General features: G+C 40.7%; 1 protein-coding gene across 4 annotated transcripts in view; it reads left to right on the forward strand.

Annotated features, from left to right (window-relative positions):
* Positions 1-22415, forward strand: part of SCAI (suppressor of cancer cell invasion) — a 136295-nt gene that overhangs the window by 59441 nt on the left and 54439 nt on the right. For all 4 annotated transcript variants that reach the window (XM_044264917.1, XM_044264918.1, XM_044264921.1 and 1 more), the window contains exon 3: positions 1310-1441. In XM_044264917.1, the coding sequence (XP_044120852.1) occupies positions 1310-1441 (132 nt within the window). The remainder of the gene's footprint in view (positions 1-1309; positions 1442-22415) is intronic.

Consider the following 22415-nt stretch of genomic DNA (forward strand, 5'->3'; position numbering starts at 1 on the left):
TTGGAGAGAAAAATATTTACCAAAATAACTACACCACACCCTGACTCTCATCTCTGGTCTCTGGCTCTTGTCTGTTCTGCCTGTATTTTCACCCAGCATTAGGGCCAGATTTCTGTATGTTGTTCTGGGTGTTTCTGTCCATACGTAAACACAAATGAATATTTTTATTTAGTATAGGTTCATACTACCCATACTGTCCAGCAACTTGCTGTTTTCTCAAATGGCTTGATTACCAGGATTGATTACATATGAAGATAGCTTAGATTTAACAAAATGTATCTTTAATTTGTATGTGTGTATGTGTGTGGTTTCTATACCCTTTTTACACTGAGCATGTTACACTGGCATGTTCTCACCTTATCTTAAATATAATTTTAAGTTAGTGACAGGATACAGTGCTGTTGTTAGCATTGTGTGAAGCACTTTTTTTTTTTTTGAAGATTTTATTTATTTATTTGACAGACAAAGATCACAAGTAGGTGGAGAGGCAGGCAGAGAGAGAGGGAAGCAGGCTCCCTGCTGAGCAGAGAGCCTGATGCAGGGCTTGATCCCAGGACCCTGGAATCATGACCTGAGTCGAAGGCAGAGGCTTAACCCACTGAGCCACCCATCAACAGTCCACTAACTTGTGTGAAGCACTTTTTAAAAAATATTTCATTTATTTGAGAGAGAGAGAGCACACGAGCAAGAGAGGCAGAGAGAGAGAGGGGGAGAGAACCTCAGGCAGACTGCATGCAGAGTACAGAGGCTGACATGGGGCTCCGTCTTGGCCATGAGACCATGACCTGAACTGAAACCAAGAGCTGGGACACTTAACCGAATGAGCCACCCAGGCGCCCTGTGAAACACTTAATAATTGCCCTCTTTGGTTCTTTTAGGTTGTTACCAGTTTTTAAATATTATGATACTAAAAATTATAGATAAAGTGTTTTACATTTATCGATCATTTTCTAGGATGGATTTACAGAATGGATCCGAAAGGTAAATAGATCAGAAGGATCAACATTTTGTTTCTTAACTATGTAGAGGAGGACTTGGAACATAATAGGCATCCAGTTAATGCTTATTGGGCGAACGAATATTAACAAAAATTTACTTTCTATTATGGATGTACCAGTTTTCATTCCTACTACCAATATGAGCTTGTCTGTTTTCCCACACCATCTTGTACTTATGTTATTTGGATGATTTGACTGTGATCAGAAGAATCCTATATGTATCTTAAAAAAAATGCTCAGATAATATAACTAAGATATGTTTCTCTTTTTATTTTTACCTACTGGATAAATGGACGGATGTTTTCTTACAGGACTGAATTTGCGCTTAAAGAAATCATGTCCTCTGGAGGTGTTGAAGATGATATCCCACAGGGAGAGAGGAAAACAGTTACAGATTTTTGTTACCTTCTGGATAAGTCTAAGCAACTGTTCAATGGATTAAGGTTAGTGGACTCTTGATACCTTAAACTTTTCTCTAGTTCTGTATTTTTTCCCATGGCTGGTATGTGGTAAGTTTCTGAAAGTTATGGGTAGACTGTTCTTTTTTTTTTTTAAGATTTTATTTATTTATTTGACAGAGATCACAAGTAGGCAGAGAAGCAGACAGAGAGAGGAGGAAGCAGGCTCCCTGCTAAGCAGAGATCCCGATGCGGGGCTCGATCCCAGGACCCTGGGATCATGACCTAAGTCGAAGGCAGAGGCTTTAACCCACTGAGCCACCCGGGCGCCCCTAGACTGTTCTATAAATACATGTATTAGAGGTTATCATACTTTTTTATGTGACACACTTCATTCTCAGATGAAAAAACAATAGGAGAAAGGAGGATTTCTATTGTTTTATTCAAGTTGAAAATAATTATTTTGTTAAGTGATTTTATGTACATTGTTCCACATCATTCCTGATGTACATCTGATTTTACACACTGGGGTATTGACATTAATATATCTTTTAAGAAGACATTTACAGTTATAAAGATAATTACAGGATCACCAAATGAATCCTCCAGAACCACTATCTAAAGCTACACTTCCGGAGCATCTGGGTGGCTTACTGGGTTAAGCCTCTGCCTTCAGCTCAGGTCATGATCTCAGGGTCCTGGGATCCAGCTCCACATCGGGCTCTCTGCTCAGCAGGGAGCCTGCTTCCCCCTCTCTCTCTGCCTGCCTCTCTGCCTACTTGTGATCTCTCTGTCAAATAAATAAATAAAATCTTTTAAAAAAAAAAACCCTACACTTTCAATCACTTTATCCCTATATTTATTTAATTTATTTTTAGATTGTATTTTGAGAGAGAGCAAGAGAGCAAGAGAGAGAGCATGAGCAGGAGGGGCTGTATAGAGGGAGAGGGAGAAGCAGACTCCTCACTGAGCAGGGAGCCCAATGTGGGGCTCAATCCCAGGACTCTGGGATCGTGACCTAAGTGGAAGCCAGATGCTTAATCAACGAGTCACTTAGGTGCCCCTAATTTTTTTTTTTTTTTAATAAAACTCATCACTATCTTGAGCAGTCTTATTGATTTGCTTTATAATGTCTTCCTACCTAAAATTAAATGTTCCTGAGAGCAAGACCCTGTCTGTCACAATTTCTCTAGTAAGTAAGCCAGGGTCTGGCCCACAGCAGATGCTTCATAAACATTTGTTAATGAAGGATTCCCAAGACAGTGTTCACTCCTACACTCTGCTGCTTCCTATTTTGTGCTATAAAAGAATCTTTGAGATCCGCTTTTGCTTTTGCTAACAATCAGATTAATTGCATTTTTTTTTTTTTTTTAAGATTTTATTTACTTACTTGACAGACGGAGATCACAAGTAGGCAGAGAGGTAGGCAGAGAGAGAGGAAGGGAAGCAGGCTCCCTGTTGAACAGAGAGCCCTACTAGGGGGCTTGATCCCAGGGCCCTGGGATCATGACCTGAGCTGAAGGCAGAGACTTTAACCCACTGAGCCATCCAGGCACCCCTAATTGCATCTTTTTTTTTTTTAAAGATTTTATTTATTTATTTGACAGAGAGAAATCACAAGTAGACGGAGAGGCAGACAGAGAGAGAGAGAGGGAAGCAGGCTCCCTGCTGAGCAGAGAGCCTGATGTGGGACTCGATCCCAGGACCCTGAGATCATGACCTGAGCCGAAGGCAGTGGCTTAACCCACTGAGCCACCCAGGCGCCCCTAATTGCATCTTTTCATTATTAAAATTAATATAAAATTAATAATATTTTCATTATTAAAATTAAAAAAATGAGTTTTAAAGCCTAGGTTTTAAGTCATCCCCCCCGCCCCGAATATAAAAAATCTTTAAAATTCACATGTTTGGGTTTTTTTCCTCTTTGGTCTCCAGTATTATCCAGGTGAACCTTTTTATTCAGCATTTACTTAGGCATTTAGCCCTAGGATGTGCCACATTCTATGTTGGGTACGGAGAATTCAAAGATAAAACTACCAATCCCTGCCATCAAATAATCTGTGATGAAATTATAAAAACACAAATCTGTAGCCTCAGATTTAGTATATCTGTTAAGCAAATTTCCCACACATTTCTGTGTGCTTGTTGAAATTAAGGCAACTAAAGTTAAAGCGGTAGTAGATTTAAAAGTATGCATGAAAAGCCGGTGTGATTCCCAAACTCTTATTTTCGACTCTTAAAACATTAACTAGGTTATGTGAGCTCGGAGCCCTCCTCCTCCTCCTCCTCCCTCTTCTCCCCCCCCATCTTCTCCCTTTTAATTTATAGAGCTGCATTTCATATAAAAAAATTCACCCAGAGTTTATAATTAAATGATTTAATAACCTTTTCAGAGTTGTATAATATCAGCATTATCTAATTTTAGAACATTTAATCATCCCCAGGAGAAAGCCCTTACTCCTTAGCTGTGACTCCCCCTTCCCCGGTCCTCAGCCCTTGGGACCCGACCACTAATCTACGGTTTGTCTCTATAGATTTCCCTATTCAGGATACATTGTATAAATAGAATCATACAATGTGTGGTCTTTCGGACTGTCTTCTTTCCTTTAACGTGCTTTTGAAGTTCATCTGTGTAGTAACATGTATCAGTACTTCATTCCTTTTATTACAGATTGATATTCTGTCATACAGATATACCACACTTTGTCTATTTAATCAACAGTTGATAGGCATTTGAGTTATTTTGCACTTTTTGGCTGCTACAAATAATAGGGCTATGAGCATTTTTGTACAAGGTTTTGTGTGGACCTATGTTTTTAGTTCCTTTGAGTACATACTGTGGAGTGAAATTACTGGGTCACATGGTACTCTGTGTTTATCCTTTTGAAGAACTTCCAGACTTTTTTTCAAAGAGGCTGCACCACCAGCCATGTGTAATGCTTCCAGTGTCTCCACATCTCACCAACACTTGTTATTGTCTGCTTTTTTAGGATTTCATTTTTTAAAAAAGATTTTATTTATTTATTTGGCAGAGAGAAAGATCAGAAGTAGGCAGAGAGAGACAGAGAGAGGAAGGGAAGCAGGCTCCCTGCCTAGCAGAGAGCCCAGTGTGGGGCTTGATCCCAGGACCCTGGAATCATGACCTGAGCTGAAGGCAGAGGCTTAACCCACTGAGCCACCCAGGTGCCCCCATTTTTTTTTTAAATTTAAATAATCTCAGCATCCACTGTGGGGCTCTAACTCATGACCCCAAGATTGAGTCACATGCTCTTCCAACTGAGGCAGCCAGGTGTCCCCTTAAGATTTTATTTTATTTTTTATTTTAAGTAGGCTCCACGCCTGACATATAGCCCAATGCAAGGCTTGAACTCATGACCCTGAGATCAAGACGAGCTGAGATCAAGAGTCGGATGCTTAACCAACTGAGCCACGTAGGCACCCCAAGATTTTATTTTATTTTATAATATTTTTAAAGATTTTATTTATTTATTTGACAGACAGAGATCACAAGTAGGCAGAGAGGCAGGCAGAGAGAGAGGGGGAAGCAGGCTCCCCACTGAGCAGAGAGCCCAATGTGGGCCTCGATCCCAGAACCCTGAGATCATGACCTGAGTTGAAGGCAGAAGCTTAACTCACTGAGCCACCCAGGTGCCCTCAAGATTTTATTTTATTTTATTTATTTTTTTTAAAGATTTTATTTGTTTATTTGACAGACAGAGATCACAAATGGGCAGAGAGGCAGGCAGAGAGAGAGGAGGAAGCAGGCTTCTGGCTGAGCAGAGAGCCCAATGTGGGGCTCGATCCCAGGACCTGGGATCATGACCTGAGCCGAAGGCAGAGGCCCTAACCCACTGAGCCACTCAGGCGCCCCAAGATTTTATTTTTAAGTGATCTCTACACCCATCGTGGGGCTTGAACTTACAACCATGAGACTGAGAGTCATATGTTCCACTTACTGAGCCAGCCAGGCACTCCTATTGTCTGTCCGTTGGATGAAAGTCATTCTTGTGGGTGTGAGGTGGGATCTCATTGTGGTTTTGTTGTATTTCCCGAGTGACTAATGATGTTGGGCATCTTTTCATGTGTGTATTAACCAAATGTCTTTTTTTTTTTTTTTTTCTTTTTTTTGAGATAGAGCAAGCTCACCTTGTGGGGAAGGAGGGCCAGAGGGAGAGATAGAGAGAATCTCAAGTAGCCCCTACACCCAGCCTGGAGCCTGACGTGGGGTCAATCTCACGACCCTGAGATCATGACCTGAGCCAAAATCAAGAGTCGAGGGGCGCCTGGGTGGCTCAGTGGGTTAAGCCGCTGCCTTCGGCTTGGGTCATGATCTCAGGGTCCTGGGATCGAGTCCCACATCGGGCTCTCTGCTCAGCGGGGAGCCTGCTTCCTCCTCTCTCTCTCTCTCTGCCTGCCTCTCTGCCTACTTGTGATCTCTCTCTGTCAAATAAATAAATAAAATCTTTAAAAAAAAAAAAAATCAAGAGTCGAATACTTAACAGATAGATCCGCCCAGGCACCCAGCCAGATGTCTATTCTAATCCTTTGATCATTCTTCCAATTGGGTTATTTATCCTCTTAAGTTATAGTTGTTCTGGATACAAGTCCTTGAGTTGTAATGATTTGCAAATGTGTATTTTTCCATTCAATGGGCTGTCTCTCCACTTTCTTGATGGTGTCTTTGAAGCAGAGAAGCTTTTATTTTAGTAAAGTCCCACTTGTTATTCTTCTTGTTCATTGTTTGTACTTTTAGTGCTTTGTCTAAGAAATCATTGCCTAACCTGAAGTCATCAAGATTTACTCCTGTTTTCTTCTTTTACACTACTCGCTCTCCTATTTAGATCTGTGAACCATTTTTGGTTAATTTTTGCATATGGTGTGAGGTCTTAGACATTTTTTAAATCAGAAAACATTTTTTCAATTGAATATTGCATTTCTTTCATATTTTTCTTTCTTGTTCCTTGTTCTCCCTCCTTGTTTATATTCTTGTAATGCTTACATTGAATATTCAGCCCAAATCCTCTGCAACAATCTAGTCGCTCGATTTTCATCTCTGTTCTTTTCTTCATCACTTTCAGAAAATGTCCCTGAAATTTGTCCACTAAATATCATGTTTTATTTCTTTTTTTATTCATTTACTATTTACAAGACATATTTCTTCTTGTAATTTCATATCAGTACTTTTTTGCTATACTGCTTTTCAAAAACTAGGTATTACCTATTTGACCCAAAGTTTACTAGTTCTCTGTATATTCTTATTTGAATGTAAGAATGAGTATAGTATGGGTATGAGTATGTTTTCACTCAATATGTCTGAGAAGCATATTGGATTTAGCAATGTCATTTCCCTTCTTTTTTTTTTTTTTTAATTTATTTATTTGACAGAAAAATCACAAGTAGGCAGAAGTAGGCAGAAAGGAGGCAGAGAGAAAAGATGAAACAGGCTCCCTGATGAGCAGAGAGCCCGACTCGGGGCTCGATCCCAGGACCCTGGAACCATGACCCGAGCCGAAGGCAGAGGTCCAACCCACTGAGCCATCCAGGTGCCCTGGCATTTCCCTTCTTAAAAAGGAATTATTTTCCTAATCTGATTTTGAATCATAAATGAATCATAAAGCTCAGGTAATCTCCTGCTAGAGATTCTCTGCCTGGTTAGCATCATTCTATAACTACTATAACAGTTAACAGTAACACATACATTCCATATAGCACCATACAGTTTATAAATTATTTTTAAGTACATCTTTATCTTTAAGCCACATGAGGACAGCATATATTGTATCCCAAACCCCTGCTAACTAGGAGTGCCTGCTTGGCTTGGTTGAGCGTCCCAACTCTTGCTTTTGGCTCATGACATTGAGCCCTGCATCAGGCTTAACACTCAACAAGAGTCTGCTTGAGATTCTTCCCCCCTACCCACTCCTCCCCCTGCTCATATACATGTGCTCTCTCTCAAATAAATAAATAAATCTTAAAAAAAAAAAAAAGCAACAGCTGCTAACTAGAATAAATTGTTTTATTTCACTCTCTTTTTGAAATGTTGTTTCAGTTGTGCAAATATATTTTACCAGCTCAAATGGGTCTCATTTTGGTCTTTTTTTTAAGAGCCATTTTAATGAACACACTGATCTTTTTTAAAGGATTTTATTTATTTATTTGACAGACAGAGATCACAAGTAGGCAGAGAGGCAGGCAGAGAGAGAGGGGGAAGCAGGCTCCCTACTGAGCAGAGAGCCCGATGTGGGGCTCAATCCCAGGACCCTGAGATCATGACCTGAGCTGAAGAACCCTCTGAGCTACCCAGGCGTCCCTGATCACACTTATTTTGTTTTGATTTTTAAAATTTTATTTAGTTTTAAAGTAACTGCAGAGGAAAATTTATCTGTGGGAATGGTAGAAAACCCTAATACATGGAGAAAGTTGTGTGAGATCTAACCTTTAGGACTGTTTATTCACTGTTGCGGAAATTTATTATAATATGCCAATGATGCCTATTTCAGTTTAGTTCTTGAGCACTTGAAACTATATCAGGTTCAAGATTTAATCCTTTTGGGGCGCCTGGGTGGCTCAGTGGCGTAAAGCCTCTGCATTCAGCTCAGGTCATGATTCCAGGGTCCTGGGATCGAGCCCCGCATTGGGCTCTCTGCTCAACAGGGAGCCTGCTTCCCTTCCCCTCTCTCTGCCTGCCTCTCTTACTACTTGTTATCTCTGTCAAATAAATAAATAAAATCTTAAAAAAAAAAAAAGATTTAATCCTTTTGACTCTTGTTCTCTAAAATATTCAGTACATAAAGACACAGGTCCCACCAGTTTGAAATCTCCCTTCTTCATCTGTTAAGTCACTAATTTTGTCAGTGTACATTTGTAACTTGCAGCTATCATAAATCACTACCTAAAAGCAGTATTTTCTATACTGATACATTGATTGCTTCCCAGATGTGGAATAGTAGTTTCCTTAAGTGCTATTTTAAAATTTGACAATACTAATAAGGCTAGGACTCCTGGGTGGCTCAGTTATTAAGCGTCCGCCTTCGACTCAGGTCATGATCCCAGGGTCCTGGGATCGAGTGCCACATCAGGCTCCCTGCTCAGTGGGAAGCCTGCTGCTCCCTCTCCCACTGCCCCTGCTTGTGTTCTTGCTCTCACTCTCTCTCTGTCAAATAAATAAAATCTTTAAAAATAAAAAAAAAATTTTTTTTTAAAGATTTTATTTATTTATTTGACAGAGAGAAATCACAAGTAGACGGAGAGGCAGGCAGAGAGAGAGAGAGAGGGAAGCAGGCTCCCTGCTGAGCAGAGAGCCCGATGTGGGACTCGATCCCAGGACCCTGAGATCATGACCTGAGCCGAAGGCAGCGGCTTAACCCACTGAGCCACCCAGGCGCCCCAAAAATAAAAAAATTTAAAAAACAACTAATAATGCTTAATTTTGGCCAAGAAGAATGGGTAAGCAAAGTCATCAGGGATTTATTTTCAATGTTTTGCATGCAGGGCTCTTTTTATTTTAAACAGTCTTAATTATTTCTAGGATAAAAATGGTGAGTAAAGAATACATATTATCTGAATGCTTTTGGGTTGCTTTTTGAGAGGGATGGGACTAGGGGTGGCGCAGGTCTATCGTTCTCTGAGAGATTAGTACTCAGACTGTCTTCCATTTTCTTTTCATTTTTTAAGAAAATCTATTTTATATACATACCCAAATATAGAATAATATAGATCTATTAAAAATATTTTGGTGGATATGTAAATGAGAATTATATGGTATATGGTTAAATGATATATAGGTAAATGAAAAAGTGCAAATTGTAAAAACTTCGTGATCTCAGTTTATAAAAAATTTTATATTTCATCGATGTTCCATTCACCATACTAACTCTTAGTGGGGACTCTTTGCTCTTAGTGCCCAGTTCAGTCCCTAATCAAAGACCAGATATATTTGGGGGCTGGTTTTCTCAAAGTGTCTGGAACATGTAGGGTGTGTATTTTTTGTGCTTGTTTCTATAAAGGAAAGTGCTTTATTCAGTATTAGATCTTGGTTGAAGACTTCCCTCTGTTTATCAGTTCTGTAGGTCATGTTAGAGTTCCCTAGAGTGGTGGGTTGTGGGGTGTATGGCATTCTTGTCCACACCGCTCTCCTGGTCCCTCTCCAAAGAAGTTCTTTTTAAAGATTTTTATTTATTTATTTGACAGAGAGAGATCACAAGTAGGCAGAGAGGCAGGCAGAGAGAGAGAGAGGAGGAAGCAGGCTCCCTGCTGAGCAGAGAGCCTGATGTGGGACTCGATCCCAGGACCCTGAGATCATGACCTGAGCCGAAGGCAGCGGCTTAACCCACTGAGCCACCCAGGCACCCTCCAAAGAAGTTCTTTGAGTTACATGAATTAAACACCTCTCTACTTTTAAGAGTTAATATAGTTTTTGTGCATTTCTTTTTTTTTTTTTTTTTTTTTAATTTATTTGAGAGAGAGAGACAGTGAGAGAGAGCACGAGCAAGGAGAAGGTCAGAGAGCGAAGCAGACTCCCTATGGAGCTGGGAGCCTGATGCGGGACTCGATCCCGGGACTCCAGGATCACGCCCTGAGCCGAAGGCAGTCGTCCAACCAACTGAGCCACCCAGGCGTCCCTGTGCATTTCTTTTAAAATAGAGATTTCTTTGGTAAAAATGAAAAGAAAGGTTTTTTGGTGTTTTCCCTTCTTCTGGTTGTGTTGGTCTGAATAGAAAACAGGATCACAATGTTTATAGAGAATAAAAATATATTGGGGTGGTCTGGACCAGCTCTGGGATTTGGGGACAGTGGGGACTCAGCTGGAGTAGCGTGGCCTTTAACATGGTGCCCTTCATTCTTGACATTCCTTTCACTATTAGTGCTTATCTTCTGGCTAGCTTGCCTTTGTGTTTTCACTTATTTTTTCTTTGGGGGGCCGTTGTGGAGGGGGAGGAGGAAGGGTAGAGGGAGTGAGAGAATCCCAAGCAGGCCTCACTTGCAGCACAGAGCCCAACTTGGGACTTGATCCCATGACCCTGAGATCATGATCTGAGCCAAAATCAAGACTCAGACACTTAACCAACTGAGTGACCCTAGTGCCCCAACTTTTTTTCTTGAGTTCACGAAGTAGTTATTAAACTTACAGTGCAGTGTCATTTACTTTCAGACAAGTACACATATTATCGTGTGTATAGTGTGTTTTTTACAAACAGGGCACATCTGTGTTGTTTATACTTGGATGAAGAAAGAGAACACGTAGCACCTCAGCAGCCCCCTTGTGCCCCCCTCACTTGGACTTAAACTCCTTGCGAGCAGAGCAAAAATGTGCATTTCAGTGTGTGAAAGGCTTCAGAGTTTCTGTGTAATATCTTCCTTGGGTATAATAAATTCCCTTTTTACTCTTGAAGATGTGTCTTTCCACCTTATATTAAGTCTTTCATCTAACTTGTCAGAGCCTTTTGATTCTCCTAGATGTGAATATCTTAATGAAGTGTTTTTCTTGACTGAAAATATCTCCTTATATTATGTGCATAATAAATAAGTTCTTTCCACTCACTGTGTCAGAAAACATAGTCCAAGACAGTGAGAAATGGATGAAATGAATGGTGTTTTTCTTTTAATAGCTCTTGCATGTAGTTACAGTAGTAATGAAGTGAGAATAATGTTGGAAATATCTTTGAATACTGTCAGAAAATGATCAAAAGCCCAAGTGCTTGCAGGGTTCCAGTTACCATGGTGACTAAGACTGCTAGAGCAGAATGGAGTCCTTGCTGGGATTATATAAGGCAGCATCTTGAGACATGTGTTAGAGATACACAGCTGTGTCTACCAGTGAGATCCATGACTTTTGGGGCTTTGAGACAACAGAGGCCTCCGAATCACTGATTATTTGACTCCAGAGAAGCAGATACATTTAGCCAAAATAAGCATTGGAGGCCATAAGTATAAATATATATATTGACAGAGAAGTACACCAAAGAAGTGTAATGGTGTTAAATAAAAATAACTGCAGAAATTATTTTGATTAAATATGCTCCCAGTATTTAAGTTAAAGAAGAAATCCCCTACATAGGAAAGAATAACTGGGAAATTAAGGATTTGCTCCCTTGGCCCCTTCCTACTGCACCTCCTCCTTCCCCTTTCTTCCCTCTTTTTCTGCTGCTCCCTCTTCCTTCTCTTCTATCCTCAAAAAAAACTAATATTTTCCTAGAGGCGAGTTCTGGTAGTAGTGAAGTATATGTGATTTCAGAGATAATACTTAAACTACCTGTACAAGCCTGTGACGAATGCTTTTGTCTTCTGTGGCTTACCGTTCAAAAGAATTGCACACACATTTGAGGTCGACTGCCACCAGAGCACAGCAGGTATCTTGATCACGTGATCTAGAGAAGCATTGACTAATAAGAATTTAATATGAGCCACAAAGGTGATTTTAAATTTTCTAGTAGCCGGATCTTAAAAATGTAAATAAAAAAGAAGTGAAATTAAGGTTAGTAATGTATTTCGTTTTATCCAGTATATCTGAAATACTTTATTTCTACATGTCATCAATATAGAAAAATTATTGAGATCTTTTATCTCCTTTTTTTCTTACACTTAGTCTTTTTTTTTTTTTTTTTTTTTTTTAAAGATTTTATTTATTTATTTGACAGAGAGAAATCACAAGTAGGCAGAGAGGCAGGCAGAGAGAGAGAGGGGGAAGCAGGCTCCCTGCTGAGCAGAGAGCCCGATGCGGGACTCGATCCCAGGACTCTGAGATCATGACCTGAGCCGAAGGCAGCGGCTTAACCCACTGAGCCACCCAGGCGCCCCACACTTAGTCTTTGAAGTACACTGAATATTCTTACTCACACATATTCTTTTTTTTTTTTTTTTAAGATTTTTTTTTTTTATTTTTTTTTTATTTGTCAGAGAGAGAGAGAGGGAGAGCGAGCGAGCACAGGCAGACAGAATGGCAGGCAGAGGCAGAAGCAGGCTCCCCGCCGAGCAAGGAGCCCGACGTGGGTCTCGATCCCAGGACGCTGGGATCATGACCTGGGCCGAAGGCAGCTGCTCAACCAACTGAGCCACCCAGGCGTCCCAACTCACACATATTCTTAATTACATACATTTCAGTTCAGATGGGCCACTTTTCGAGGACTCAGTACTCATATATGGCTATTGGCTCAGTCAAAATACCTCCCACTTTCAGCTTTCGTTCTCGGGATGCTCTGCTGTGCTTTCTGGTGAATACATACGATACATACGGGCATTTGGGGGGGTGGGGGGGCTCTCTTCTTCACAGGTCCATCAGACGTCGCATTTGTTTCTTCTTTCTCTTCCCGGACAGATGCCAGTGGCTTGCAGGTCTCTTGGACCCACCTGTGTTTGGGAATTTGAGAGATACTTTGTTACCCACTGTGTAGTTTGATAGGACTATGGTAATGAAATACCACTGATGCGGTGGCTTAAACAGCAGAAATTGTTGCACAGTTCTGAAGCTTAGAAGTCCAGGAGCAAGGTGCTGCAGGGCTGCTTCCTTCCCAGGCCTCTCTTTTCAGCTTGCAGAGGGCTGTTTTCTTTCTCATACGGCCACCCTTCTGTGCGTGTCTCTCTGTGTGTCCGCATCTCCTCTTGATAAGGATTGTATTAGTGCCCCCCAAAAAGGCCTTGTTTTAGTTTAATTACTATACTTCTTTAAAGGCCCTGCCTCCAAAGGCACATTCTGAGGTACTGGGGGCCAGGACTTCAATATATGAACTAGTGGGTGACATAGTTCGCCTTAACATAACACTTATTTTTGCTGAAAATATTGTCTGTGGGTTTTTGGTTTTGTTACCTAGTGGTTCTGTCTGTTTTTGGAATGGATCTGAGTAAATTAAAGACTGTGCTGCTGCCCTTTCCCCAGAATCCAGAAAATCAGTGATTTAAATGCTATACCAAGATTTTAAAAAATAAAAAGAGATGAGTGTATTTCTAATTAGTTCTCTGTGACCGTCACAGTTCAGTATAACCTGATCTGGAACGTTACTGTTTATGAATACCTTAATTGCCTGGCTAGGAATAGAAATAGGGCTTCTTCACCTTTTTATTTAGTTGCTAGTGGGTGAGATCAAGGATCGGTAAGGGGGAAAGTATTTGTTTACTTTTTGAGGGTTTTTTTTTTTTTTTAAAGATTTTATTTATTTATTTGACAGAGATCACAAGTAGGCAGAGAGGCAGACAAAGAGAGAGAGGAGGAAGCAGGCTCCCTGCTGAGCAGAGAGCCCGATGTGGGACTCGATCCCAGGACCCTGAGATCATGACCTGAGCTGAAGGCAGTGTCTTAACCCACTGAGCCATCCAGGCGCCCAACTTTTTGAGGTCTTCCAGCAGGAGCATAAAGAGAAAAAGTGAAGATGTTTTAAGAACAATGGATTTCACGACATCCTCCAGACACCCTCATTCGCATCTATTTTCTTGGTTTATAAATGAGAAGGCCGAAGCTTTGGCGTATTAAGCAATAGCTTATGTTAATAGGATAGGTTCTGATTTGGGAATTGCTACTTCAGAGAAGTGGTTCCTCCGTATAGGAGTTAAGATCCCAGAATACCAGGGCAGCTCTGGTAGCCTCTTCTCTGGAGGTGATGCAGGCGAATGCTTGACAGTAGGACTGCTGCAGTTAACTCCCTGGCTGCTTGTACTCCTCTCCTTGGTTCGCAGAGGAACTCATGTCTGTAGAGCTTGGGTATTGTCATACCTACAAAATAGTCATGGACGCTTGGTGGGACAAGGCAGCAACACCATGGAGGGGACATGGCATCTAAAACTTGACAGTCTTTTTTTTCCTATGAGCAGGGTGCCATTAGAAACAAATTTATTAATAGTTCCATTTCTAAATGTAAGAATTTTTATACTTCCCCTGGAGCTGGTTCATAGGAGGAAGAGATACCATTCCATAGCTTTATTTGGCTTGGCATGTCTGAATTCAAACTGGGGGTGATTATTCAAAATTGTTCAAATTTGCAAACCATTATTAGGAATGGAACAATTTGCTAAATGCCTCCCTTTTTTTAATATTTCATTTATTTATTTGGCAGAGAGAGAGCACAAGCAGGGGGAGTGGCAGGCCGAGGCAAAGGGAGAAGCAGACCCCCCACTGAGCTGAGAGCCCAACATGGGTCTCAATCCTAGAACCCTGGGATCATGACCTGAGCCAAAGGCAGATGTTTAACCAGCTGAACCACCCAGGTGCCCCTGCTAAGTGCCTTCTGTGTGCCCACACCATTCTAGATATGGGGCTAGGGATAGGAACAGGATACCAAGATAGATAGGATGTCCACCTTCAGCCTATTCAAGCACTCTTGGGCGCTTTCTGTCAAACCCTCATTCAAAAAAAGCTTTACTCCCTCCTCAGTAAACAAAAGGCTTGATACTGTGGTATCGTTAAGGTACCCTCCCCTAAAGGAAGCACTCAGCGTTAACAGCCTACACCTGTTGGTACCCCTGGCACCTTCAAAGTCACAGATCCATTCCTAGACCTAAATTTGAAAACCAGATATACCAGTTGGCAAAAAAAAGAAAAAAAAAAGTGTTAGTGTTAAAACAAGGAATTGCTCAGTTGACTTGGCAAGTCCCGAACACAGTTTTGTCTGGTGTACAGAGAGACACAGAGGCATGGATCAGAACAACGGTGTCACTGTAGTACAGGCCTCTCTGTGTACACTAGACTATGTGATGGGGCGCTGTGCTCCTTGACTGAAAACCTTGTTCAGAGAAGTTGAATCAGGCCCTTGACCACAGCTTTGTTGGAGGTCACTTGCATCCCATGACCTGGGGAGCAGAATGAGCTTACAGAGAAGAAATTTACTAGTGTGGAATCAAAATCTAGGTTGTTTTCCCTTATGGTAGAAAGAAGAGAACATTAGATTAGGGGTTAGGAGGTTTGGATCTGAATCACAGCTAAACAATTTACTGGTCATGAGTTCTCAAGCAACTCACTTTAAGCTCCTTGAGCCCCACCGTGTGTGTGTGTGTGTGTGTGTGTGTGTGTGTGTGTGTATGTATTTACATACGCATGCCCTGGAGAAGCCAAGCATTTAAGGACAGGCTTAGGAAAGAGAAGCCAGTAGAAGAGAAGAGAAAGAGAGAATTACAAGATGGTAGAAGTGGTGAACCTCCGCACGCCCCAGGAAGGACTGGCATGCAGAGGATGGAAGGGTGGCTGTTGAACCGGGATGTCAGGTGTGGGTGGGCATCAGCGATCCTAGCTAATTCAGTTTAGTTAAGGCATTTGATTTATAGAAACCCAGAAGACATTCCTAAATTTTGGCATCTCAACATACTCTGGAAACAGCTTGGGGAACCAAGTTTAATCATTTGCACTGCACTTCTGCCTCCTGTAGTCTCCTAACTTTTGTTGATGGAGTTTAGGATTTAAAAAAAGAGTGAGAGAGGTGTCATACTTTCAATTTCCTCTAAAGCTTTGGAAGAAGAGAATGAGCAGCCGATTTATAACGTAGTTGCCTTTGCAAAAAGTGAAATATCAGGTCGTTTAGCTTACAGGATAATTCACAGGGCTCCATTTAATTTAATTCTATGGACCATTAATTTCCCATCTCTAATGTCAGTGATAATGACCAAATGATATATTCAGAGTTTAACACCATAGTCCGGCTCTGAATAGTAGAGAAATTTGTCTAAAACTCTTTATAAAATACTTTAGTTAGTTTTAGACTCTAATCGAATTATAGCAGTTTGTTTATTAGCTTCTGTGATGTGTCTCATTAGAGAAAGGGTTATCATAGGACTTACCCAAAGTTAAAAAAAAACTTAACTCTGTATTGAAAAAGAAATTCCTGTCTTTAGAGCTGAGTTTTTAGACTGTAGTGGCACATACTCTAAATTCTTTTGTGGGAAATAGTATAGAATTTAGCCAACATTGTTCAGAGCTATAAATCAGAAAATATTTGTATACTTAGTAGTTATTGTCAGGAGCCTTATTCTAGCCTTTCAGATCGCCTTCTACGTGTTCTTAGCCCAGGTGCAGAATTCCCTTCCTTAAAGCTTTTTACGCTGAACACCTGAAATTATATATGTCGTCATGAAATAAAACACTGAATTCTAGTTGTTTTCTCAGTTAACAATGTGTATTACTGAGGTTTATTAAATCTGTCAGTTTGGGAAACTCCGAGTAACTTAAGCAGGCACATTCTTCCTTGAAAATTTGCCTACAGAGTCTGTACAATATCTGTAAAGAAGCCCCTGGTTGTTGTCATTTCTCGTGGAGGTAATGTTGCTGCTGCACACTGTTACATAATATACAGTCTTCCTAGCAGCAGCCACATGATAAGAGTCTTAACGATTCTGGCAGCAACTTCAATTTTAAAATGTCTGATTAGCACTTTCTCACTAGAGGTACATGGAGACATTGAAAAAACAAAAGATGAAAACTTAACAACAAATGTGGAAACTGGTATCTATAGTTAACTTATTTCTGTAATCTGGAATGAATTTCTCCTTATCTTAAGGATAAGGAAACAAATTTAAAAATGTAGTTACTAACTCATTCTTGTTATGTGCACCTGACAATGTCACATAGTCCTTTTGCTTTTTTTATTCGTTGTCTTAACATCCAGTAGAGAAATGCTTATCTTCTTTCACTTATTAACTCCACTTACAGAAATTTACCTTTTACTCATATTGCGTAACTATTCAAGAATAGTATGAAGATGTTTATTGATGTTTATTGCAACATTTTTGTAACAGGGAATAACTGGAAGCAATAAAAATGTCCGTTGGGAAGGGGTTGGTTAAATAAATTGGTTATTGTGTGCTACATTATATGCAGTGAGTAATGAGATAATTGTATGCATTAAAAATGCTGATACATTTTTAAAGTTAAAGAACATGTAAAAATAAACATACAAATAAAATAAGAGGTATATTATAGAACATTATATATTTACTTAAATGTACATCGAAAATGCATTCTTTTTTTTTTAAGATTTTATTTATTTGACAGAGATCACAGGTAGGCAGAGAGGCAGGCAGAGAAGCAGGCTCCCTGCTGAGCAGAGAGCCCGATGCGGGCTCGATCCCAGGACCCTGAGATCATAACCTGACCCGAAGGCAGAGGCTTTAACCCACTGAGCCACCCAGGTGCCCCTAGAAAATGCATTCTTAATGGTGGTTATTTGGGGGGGCTAGAATTGAGGGGGGAAGCAATTGGGTATTTTTTATAATGTGTAGCATTTTATTTTCCAATTGGCTTATATTATTTTCAGAATTGAAAAAGAAAGGAAAAATTACAAAATTTCTGTGATAGATTGCTTATGAAAATCCTTCTCTTCCCTCTATCCATGCCCACGAGCCATCCCCTCCCACAGTCTGTGCTCAGCCAAGGGGATTGCTTTGGCCAATGGAACAGCTCAGACATGATGCAAAGAATCAAAAAGAATGATGCATATTAGAACTGCCCTCTCTTTTGTTGCTTTTGGGATCCTCAGCTGAGTTAGCCTGTTGGATGAGAAACACATGAGCCAGCACCCCAGCTGCCAGTCAGGTAACTGCCAGAGGTCTAAGGGAGGCCTTCCACCAATAGCTGTCCAGACCTGGGCCTTGTTTCTCTTGCACATTATCTTCTCTCTGTCTCTCTGATGGTCACTTCTTTCTCTTTTACCGATCCAGCTCTCTTCCTTCAAGCAGCTTTCCCTGACTACTCAAGTCCTCCAGTGTATCTCTTTTCTGTACTCAGTCCTATATAATTTAATACTTGGGTGCTGTTTTTCCTCTTTTTCTGTATATGTGTTCGTCTCTTCTATCTAACTGAATTTAAGCTCCTTGATTGTGGAGATCATGTTACACATCACTTTCTCTGGCCTTCGTGATACTTATCACTTGATAGAATTATACGCAATAACCAGGTTTTCTACCTCCATCCCATGACTTCAAAAGACACCTTGCGGGGGCGCCTGGGTGGCTCAGTTGGTTAAGCAACTGCCTTTGACTCAGGTCATGATCCTGGAGTCCTGGGATCAAGTCCTACATCAGGCTCCTCGCTCAGCAGGGAGTCTGCTTCTCCCGCTGGCCTCTCTCCTCTCATGCTCTCTCTCTCTCTCTCTCTCAAATAAATAAATAAAATCTTCAAAAGACATCTTGCCTAACTGCAAGGCAGGTGTCTTCAAATAGCAAGATCCCCCACTAGGGCAAGAGAAAAGCTATAGAAACATAAGTTGTATTTGTGTCTGCTCTGTAGCCTTCTTATTGCCATGGAATTAGGTATCCTTTGTTAAGTAAATTACAAAATATATAGCAGCCTTTTGTGTGTGTGGGGAGAGTCTCTTTCTGCTAATCTCAAATATGTATGTGTACTATTCACTGTGCTACATATGATTATATTAAACTTGAAAAAATGTTAACAATATAGTAAGCGAGAGAAGTTTACATTACAAAACAAGTACTGTGCCTGTATACACAAATACTGTGTATGTGTGTGTATATATATATCCCTCCCCTCCCATCCCCAAACAACTGAACAACAAAATACTACCTCAAATTTCATTAGATTAGTATAGTTTACCAAGAATATTCAGCTTACTTAGTGAGATAAACAAAGGATTGCTTTTATACTTGAAGGTTAAACTTAGGTTAAATGAGAGAATTTGAAGTCTCTCGTTTGGGGGCGCCTGGGTGGCTCAGATAGTTAAGTGTCTGCTAAGGTCATGATCCTAGGGTATTGGGATCAAGCCCCGTGTGGGGCTCCCTGTCCAGCAGGGAGTCGGCTTCGCCCTCTCCCTCTACTGTTCCCCCTGCTTGTGCTCTCTCTCTCTCTCTCTGTCAAATAAATAAATAAATCTTTAAAAAAAAATAGAAGTCTCTCTTTTGGGGATGCTTTGGTGGCTCAGTGGGTTAAGCATCCAACTTTTGATTTCAGCTCAGGTCATGATTTCAGGGTTGTGAGATTGAGCCCTGCATTGAGTTCCATGCTAGGTGTGAAGCCTTCTTAAGATTCTCTCTCTCTCTGCCTTTCCCCCTGAAACTCACCCCCTTTCTCACGAGTGTGCACATTCTTTCTCTCTTTCTCTAAAAGAAAAAAGAAGTGTCTCCTTTTACCATGAAACATTTAACTGTTTTCTCTATTTTAGGTATTTTAGTAGCCATTTGGGTTATAAGGGTCATTCTGAAGTACAGCCTTCACTTCTTTGCTTAGTTGAAAATAATGCTACTGGTGACCAGAGGGTTATTGATTTAACTGAAGTTGTATTAGCATAGACAGGTAGATTAATGAAAAAGAATAGAGTCCCCAAACACAGCCACTTTGTCTGGCAACCCCAAATAGAAATGCTCAGGTATATTGGGATTCATTGTACTGTTTTTTACTTTTGTGTATGTCTGAAAACTTCCAGCATAAAGGAAACTTTAAGACATAACTTAAAAAAGGGGCACCTGGGTGGCTCAATGGGTTAAGCCTCTGCCTTTGGCTCAGGTCATGGTCCCAGGGTCTTGGGATCGAGCCCCAAATCGGGCTCTCCGCTTAGCTGGGGGCCTGCTCCCCCCCACCGCCTGCCTCTCTGCCTACTTGTGATCTCTGTCTGTCAATAAATAAATGGGCTCTTCAAAAAAAAAAGAAAAGAAAAAAAAAGAAAAGACATAACTTAAAAAAATAAAGATACCTTTCACAAAAGCAATAAAAATATGAGACATTGTAATAATGTGAACCAATAATATTAGATCTTCATGCAAAACATTATAAAATTTATTTAGTGCGTATTTTCAACATAAATGGAAAGAGGTACTATTGACACTAAAAATTATTTTTAAAAATGTCAGTTCTCCAAAAAAAAAAAAAAAAAAAAATATCAGTTCTCCAAATGGATGTCTAGATTCTTTCAAGTCTCATTAGAACCCATTAGGATTTTTTTTGGTAGAACTTGATAAGCTGATTTTAATGTTCATATGCAAGTATAAGGAACCAAGAATAACCAAGTTATTCCTTTTAAAAAAAGAGGAAACATGTCACACTTTTTTTTTTAAGGTTTTATTTATTTGTTTCTCAGAGAGAGAGAGATCTTGCACAGGCAGGGGAGCATCAGGCAGAGGGAGAAGCAGGCTCCCTGCTGAGCAAGGAGCCTGCTGTGGGACTCGATTCCAGGATCTTGGGATCACGACCTGAGCCAAAGGCAGACACTTAACCCACTGAGCCACCCAGGTGTCCTGATGCCACACTTTTTAGTAAAGCTGTAGTAATTAACAGAATGTTAATGAGGAACTAGAAAAACCAGTAGAATAGAACAAAGAGCTGAGACCCAAGCATAAGGGAAAATTGATGACTGCAATTCTAGTCCTGTCAAATTATTCAAATTATTCAGATTTTTAAAAATTTTTTTAAAAGATTTATTTATTAGAGAGAGTACGAGGGAGAGAGAGCACAAACTAGGGAGCAGCAGAGCGATAGGGGGAGTGAAAAAATCTCAAGCAGACTCTGTGTTGAGCATGGAGCCTGATGCGGGGCTCTGTCTTAAGACCCTGAGATCATGGAGTGCCTGGGTGGCTCAGTGGGTTAAAGCCTCTGCCTTCGGCTCAGGTCATGATCCCAGGGTCCTGGGATTGAGCCCCGCATCAGGCTCTCTGCTCAGCTGGGAGCCTGCTTCCTCCTCTCTCTCTGTCTGCCTCTCTGCCTGCTTGTGATCTCTCTGTCTGTCAGATAAATAAAATAAAATCTTTTTTAAAAAAAGGACTCTGAGATCATGACCTGAGCAGAAACCAAGAGTCAGATGCTTAACGAGTTGTTCCTGTCATGGGATTTAAAAAAAAAAAAAAAAAAAAAGAATTCAGAGGGGTTCCTGGGGGGCTCAGTCGTGTTGGGCATCTGCCTTTGGCTCAGGTCATGATCTCAGGATCCTGAGATCGAGTCCCGCATCGGGCTCTCTGCTCAGCAGGGAGCTTGCTTCCCTGTGCTCTCAGCCTGCTTCTCTGCCTACTTGTGATCTCTCTCTCTCTCTGTCAAGTAAATAAAATCCTTTTAAAAATTAATTCAGTTAGAATTTGTTAATATATATCTGAAATATTGGTTATATTAAACAGTTAAATTTGGAAGGTGAAACTTTAAATCTTTTAAAAGACTATATTATTGTATGGATGAATTCTTTTAAAAAGACAGAAAAAGAACTTTCCATAGAGATTGAATTGATACCTTTTGGTAACTATTCATAAAAAACCCGGGACGCCTGGGTGGCTCAGTTGGTTGGACAACTGCCTTCAGCTCAGGTCATGATCCTGGAGTTTTGGGATTGAGTCCCGCATCGGGCTCCCAGCTCCACAGGGAGTCTGCTTCTCCCTCTGACCTTCTCCTCTCTCATGCTCTCTCTCATGGTCTCTTTCTCAAATAAATAAATAAAATCTTTAAAAAAAAAAAAAAGTGTTCTTTAAAAAAAAAAACAACCCAAAAGCCCAATCAGTAAACACGAGAAGACCAGTCATAGACTCGGGTAAGAAGAGTACCTCACTGGAATCAGTGGGTGGTTATTGTTCGTTTGTAAAACAACCAGTGTTGGGCAGTACGACCTTCCCAAGGTTTGGTTGACTCTTTATTGGATTCACGTAGCTTTCACAAACCAACAGCCATAGCCCTAGTTTTTTGAAACTTGCCTCTTTTTCTCTTCTAGAGGTTTTTACAGATACCTTGAGCTTATGAGGCTTCTGCAAGACAATTGGATCCTCATTTCCTTCTCCCTGATCCAGCTTGTTCCAGTGAAAAAATACACTTGGGGCCACATTCATAGATTTATTCATAGGCTCTAGGTTTTGCCCTGAGGATGAGACTCCGTTGTTAGTGGTGTTTGTAGCCATCATTTCCCCATCGTATCTTTCACACATACGCATGAGAAACTGTTCTTGCCATCCTGAAAGTTCTGGAACTGGTGGGTCATCACTTTTCCTTTTCAGCCCAGCTTGCAGTGAGTTCCTTTCTGAGTTCATCTCTTTCTCATGTTTGTGAAGTGCCCCTAATAGGATCCGGGGCTAGTAGCATACTTTTCCCAGCTTCTTTGTATAAATCCATATGTTCACCAGTCAC

Source organism: Neovison vison, chromosome 9 (genome assembly GCF_020171115.1).
Source record: "Neovison vison isolate M4711 chromosome 9, ASM_NN_V1, whole genome shotgun sequence".
NCBI classification, from domain to species: domain Eukaryota; kingdom Metazoa; phylum Chordata; class Mammalia; order Carnivora; family Mustelidae; genus Neogale; species Neogale vison.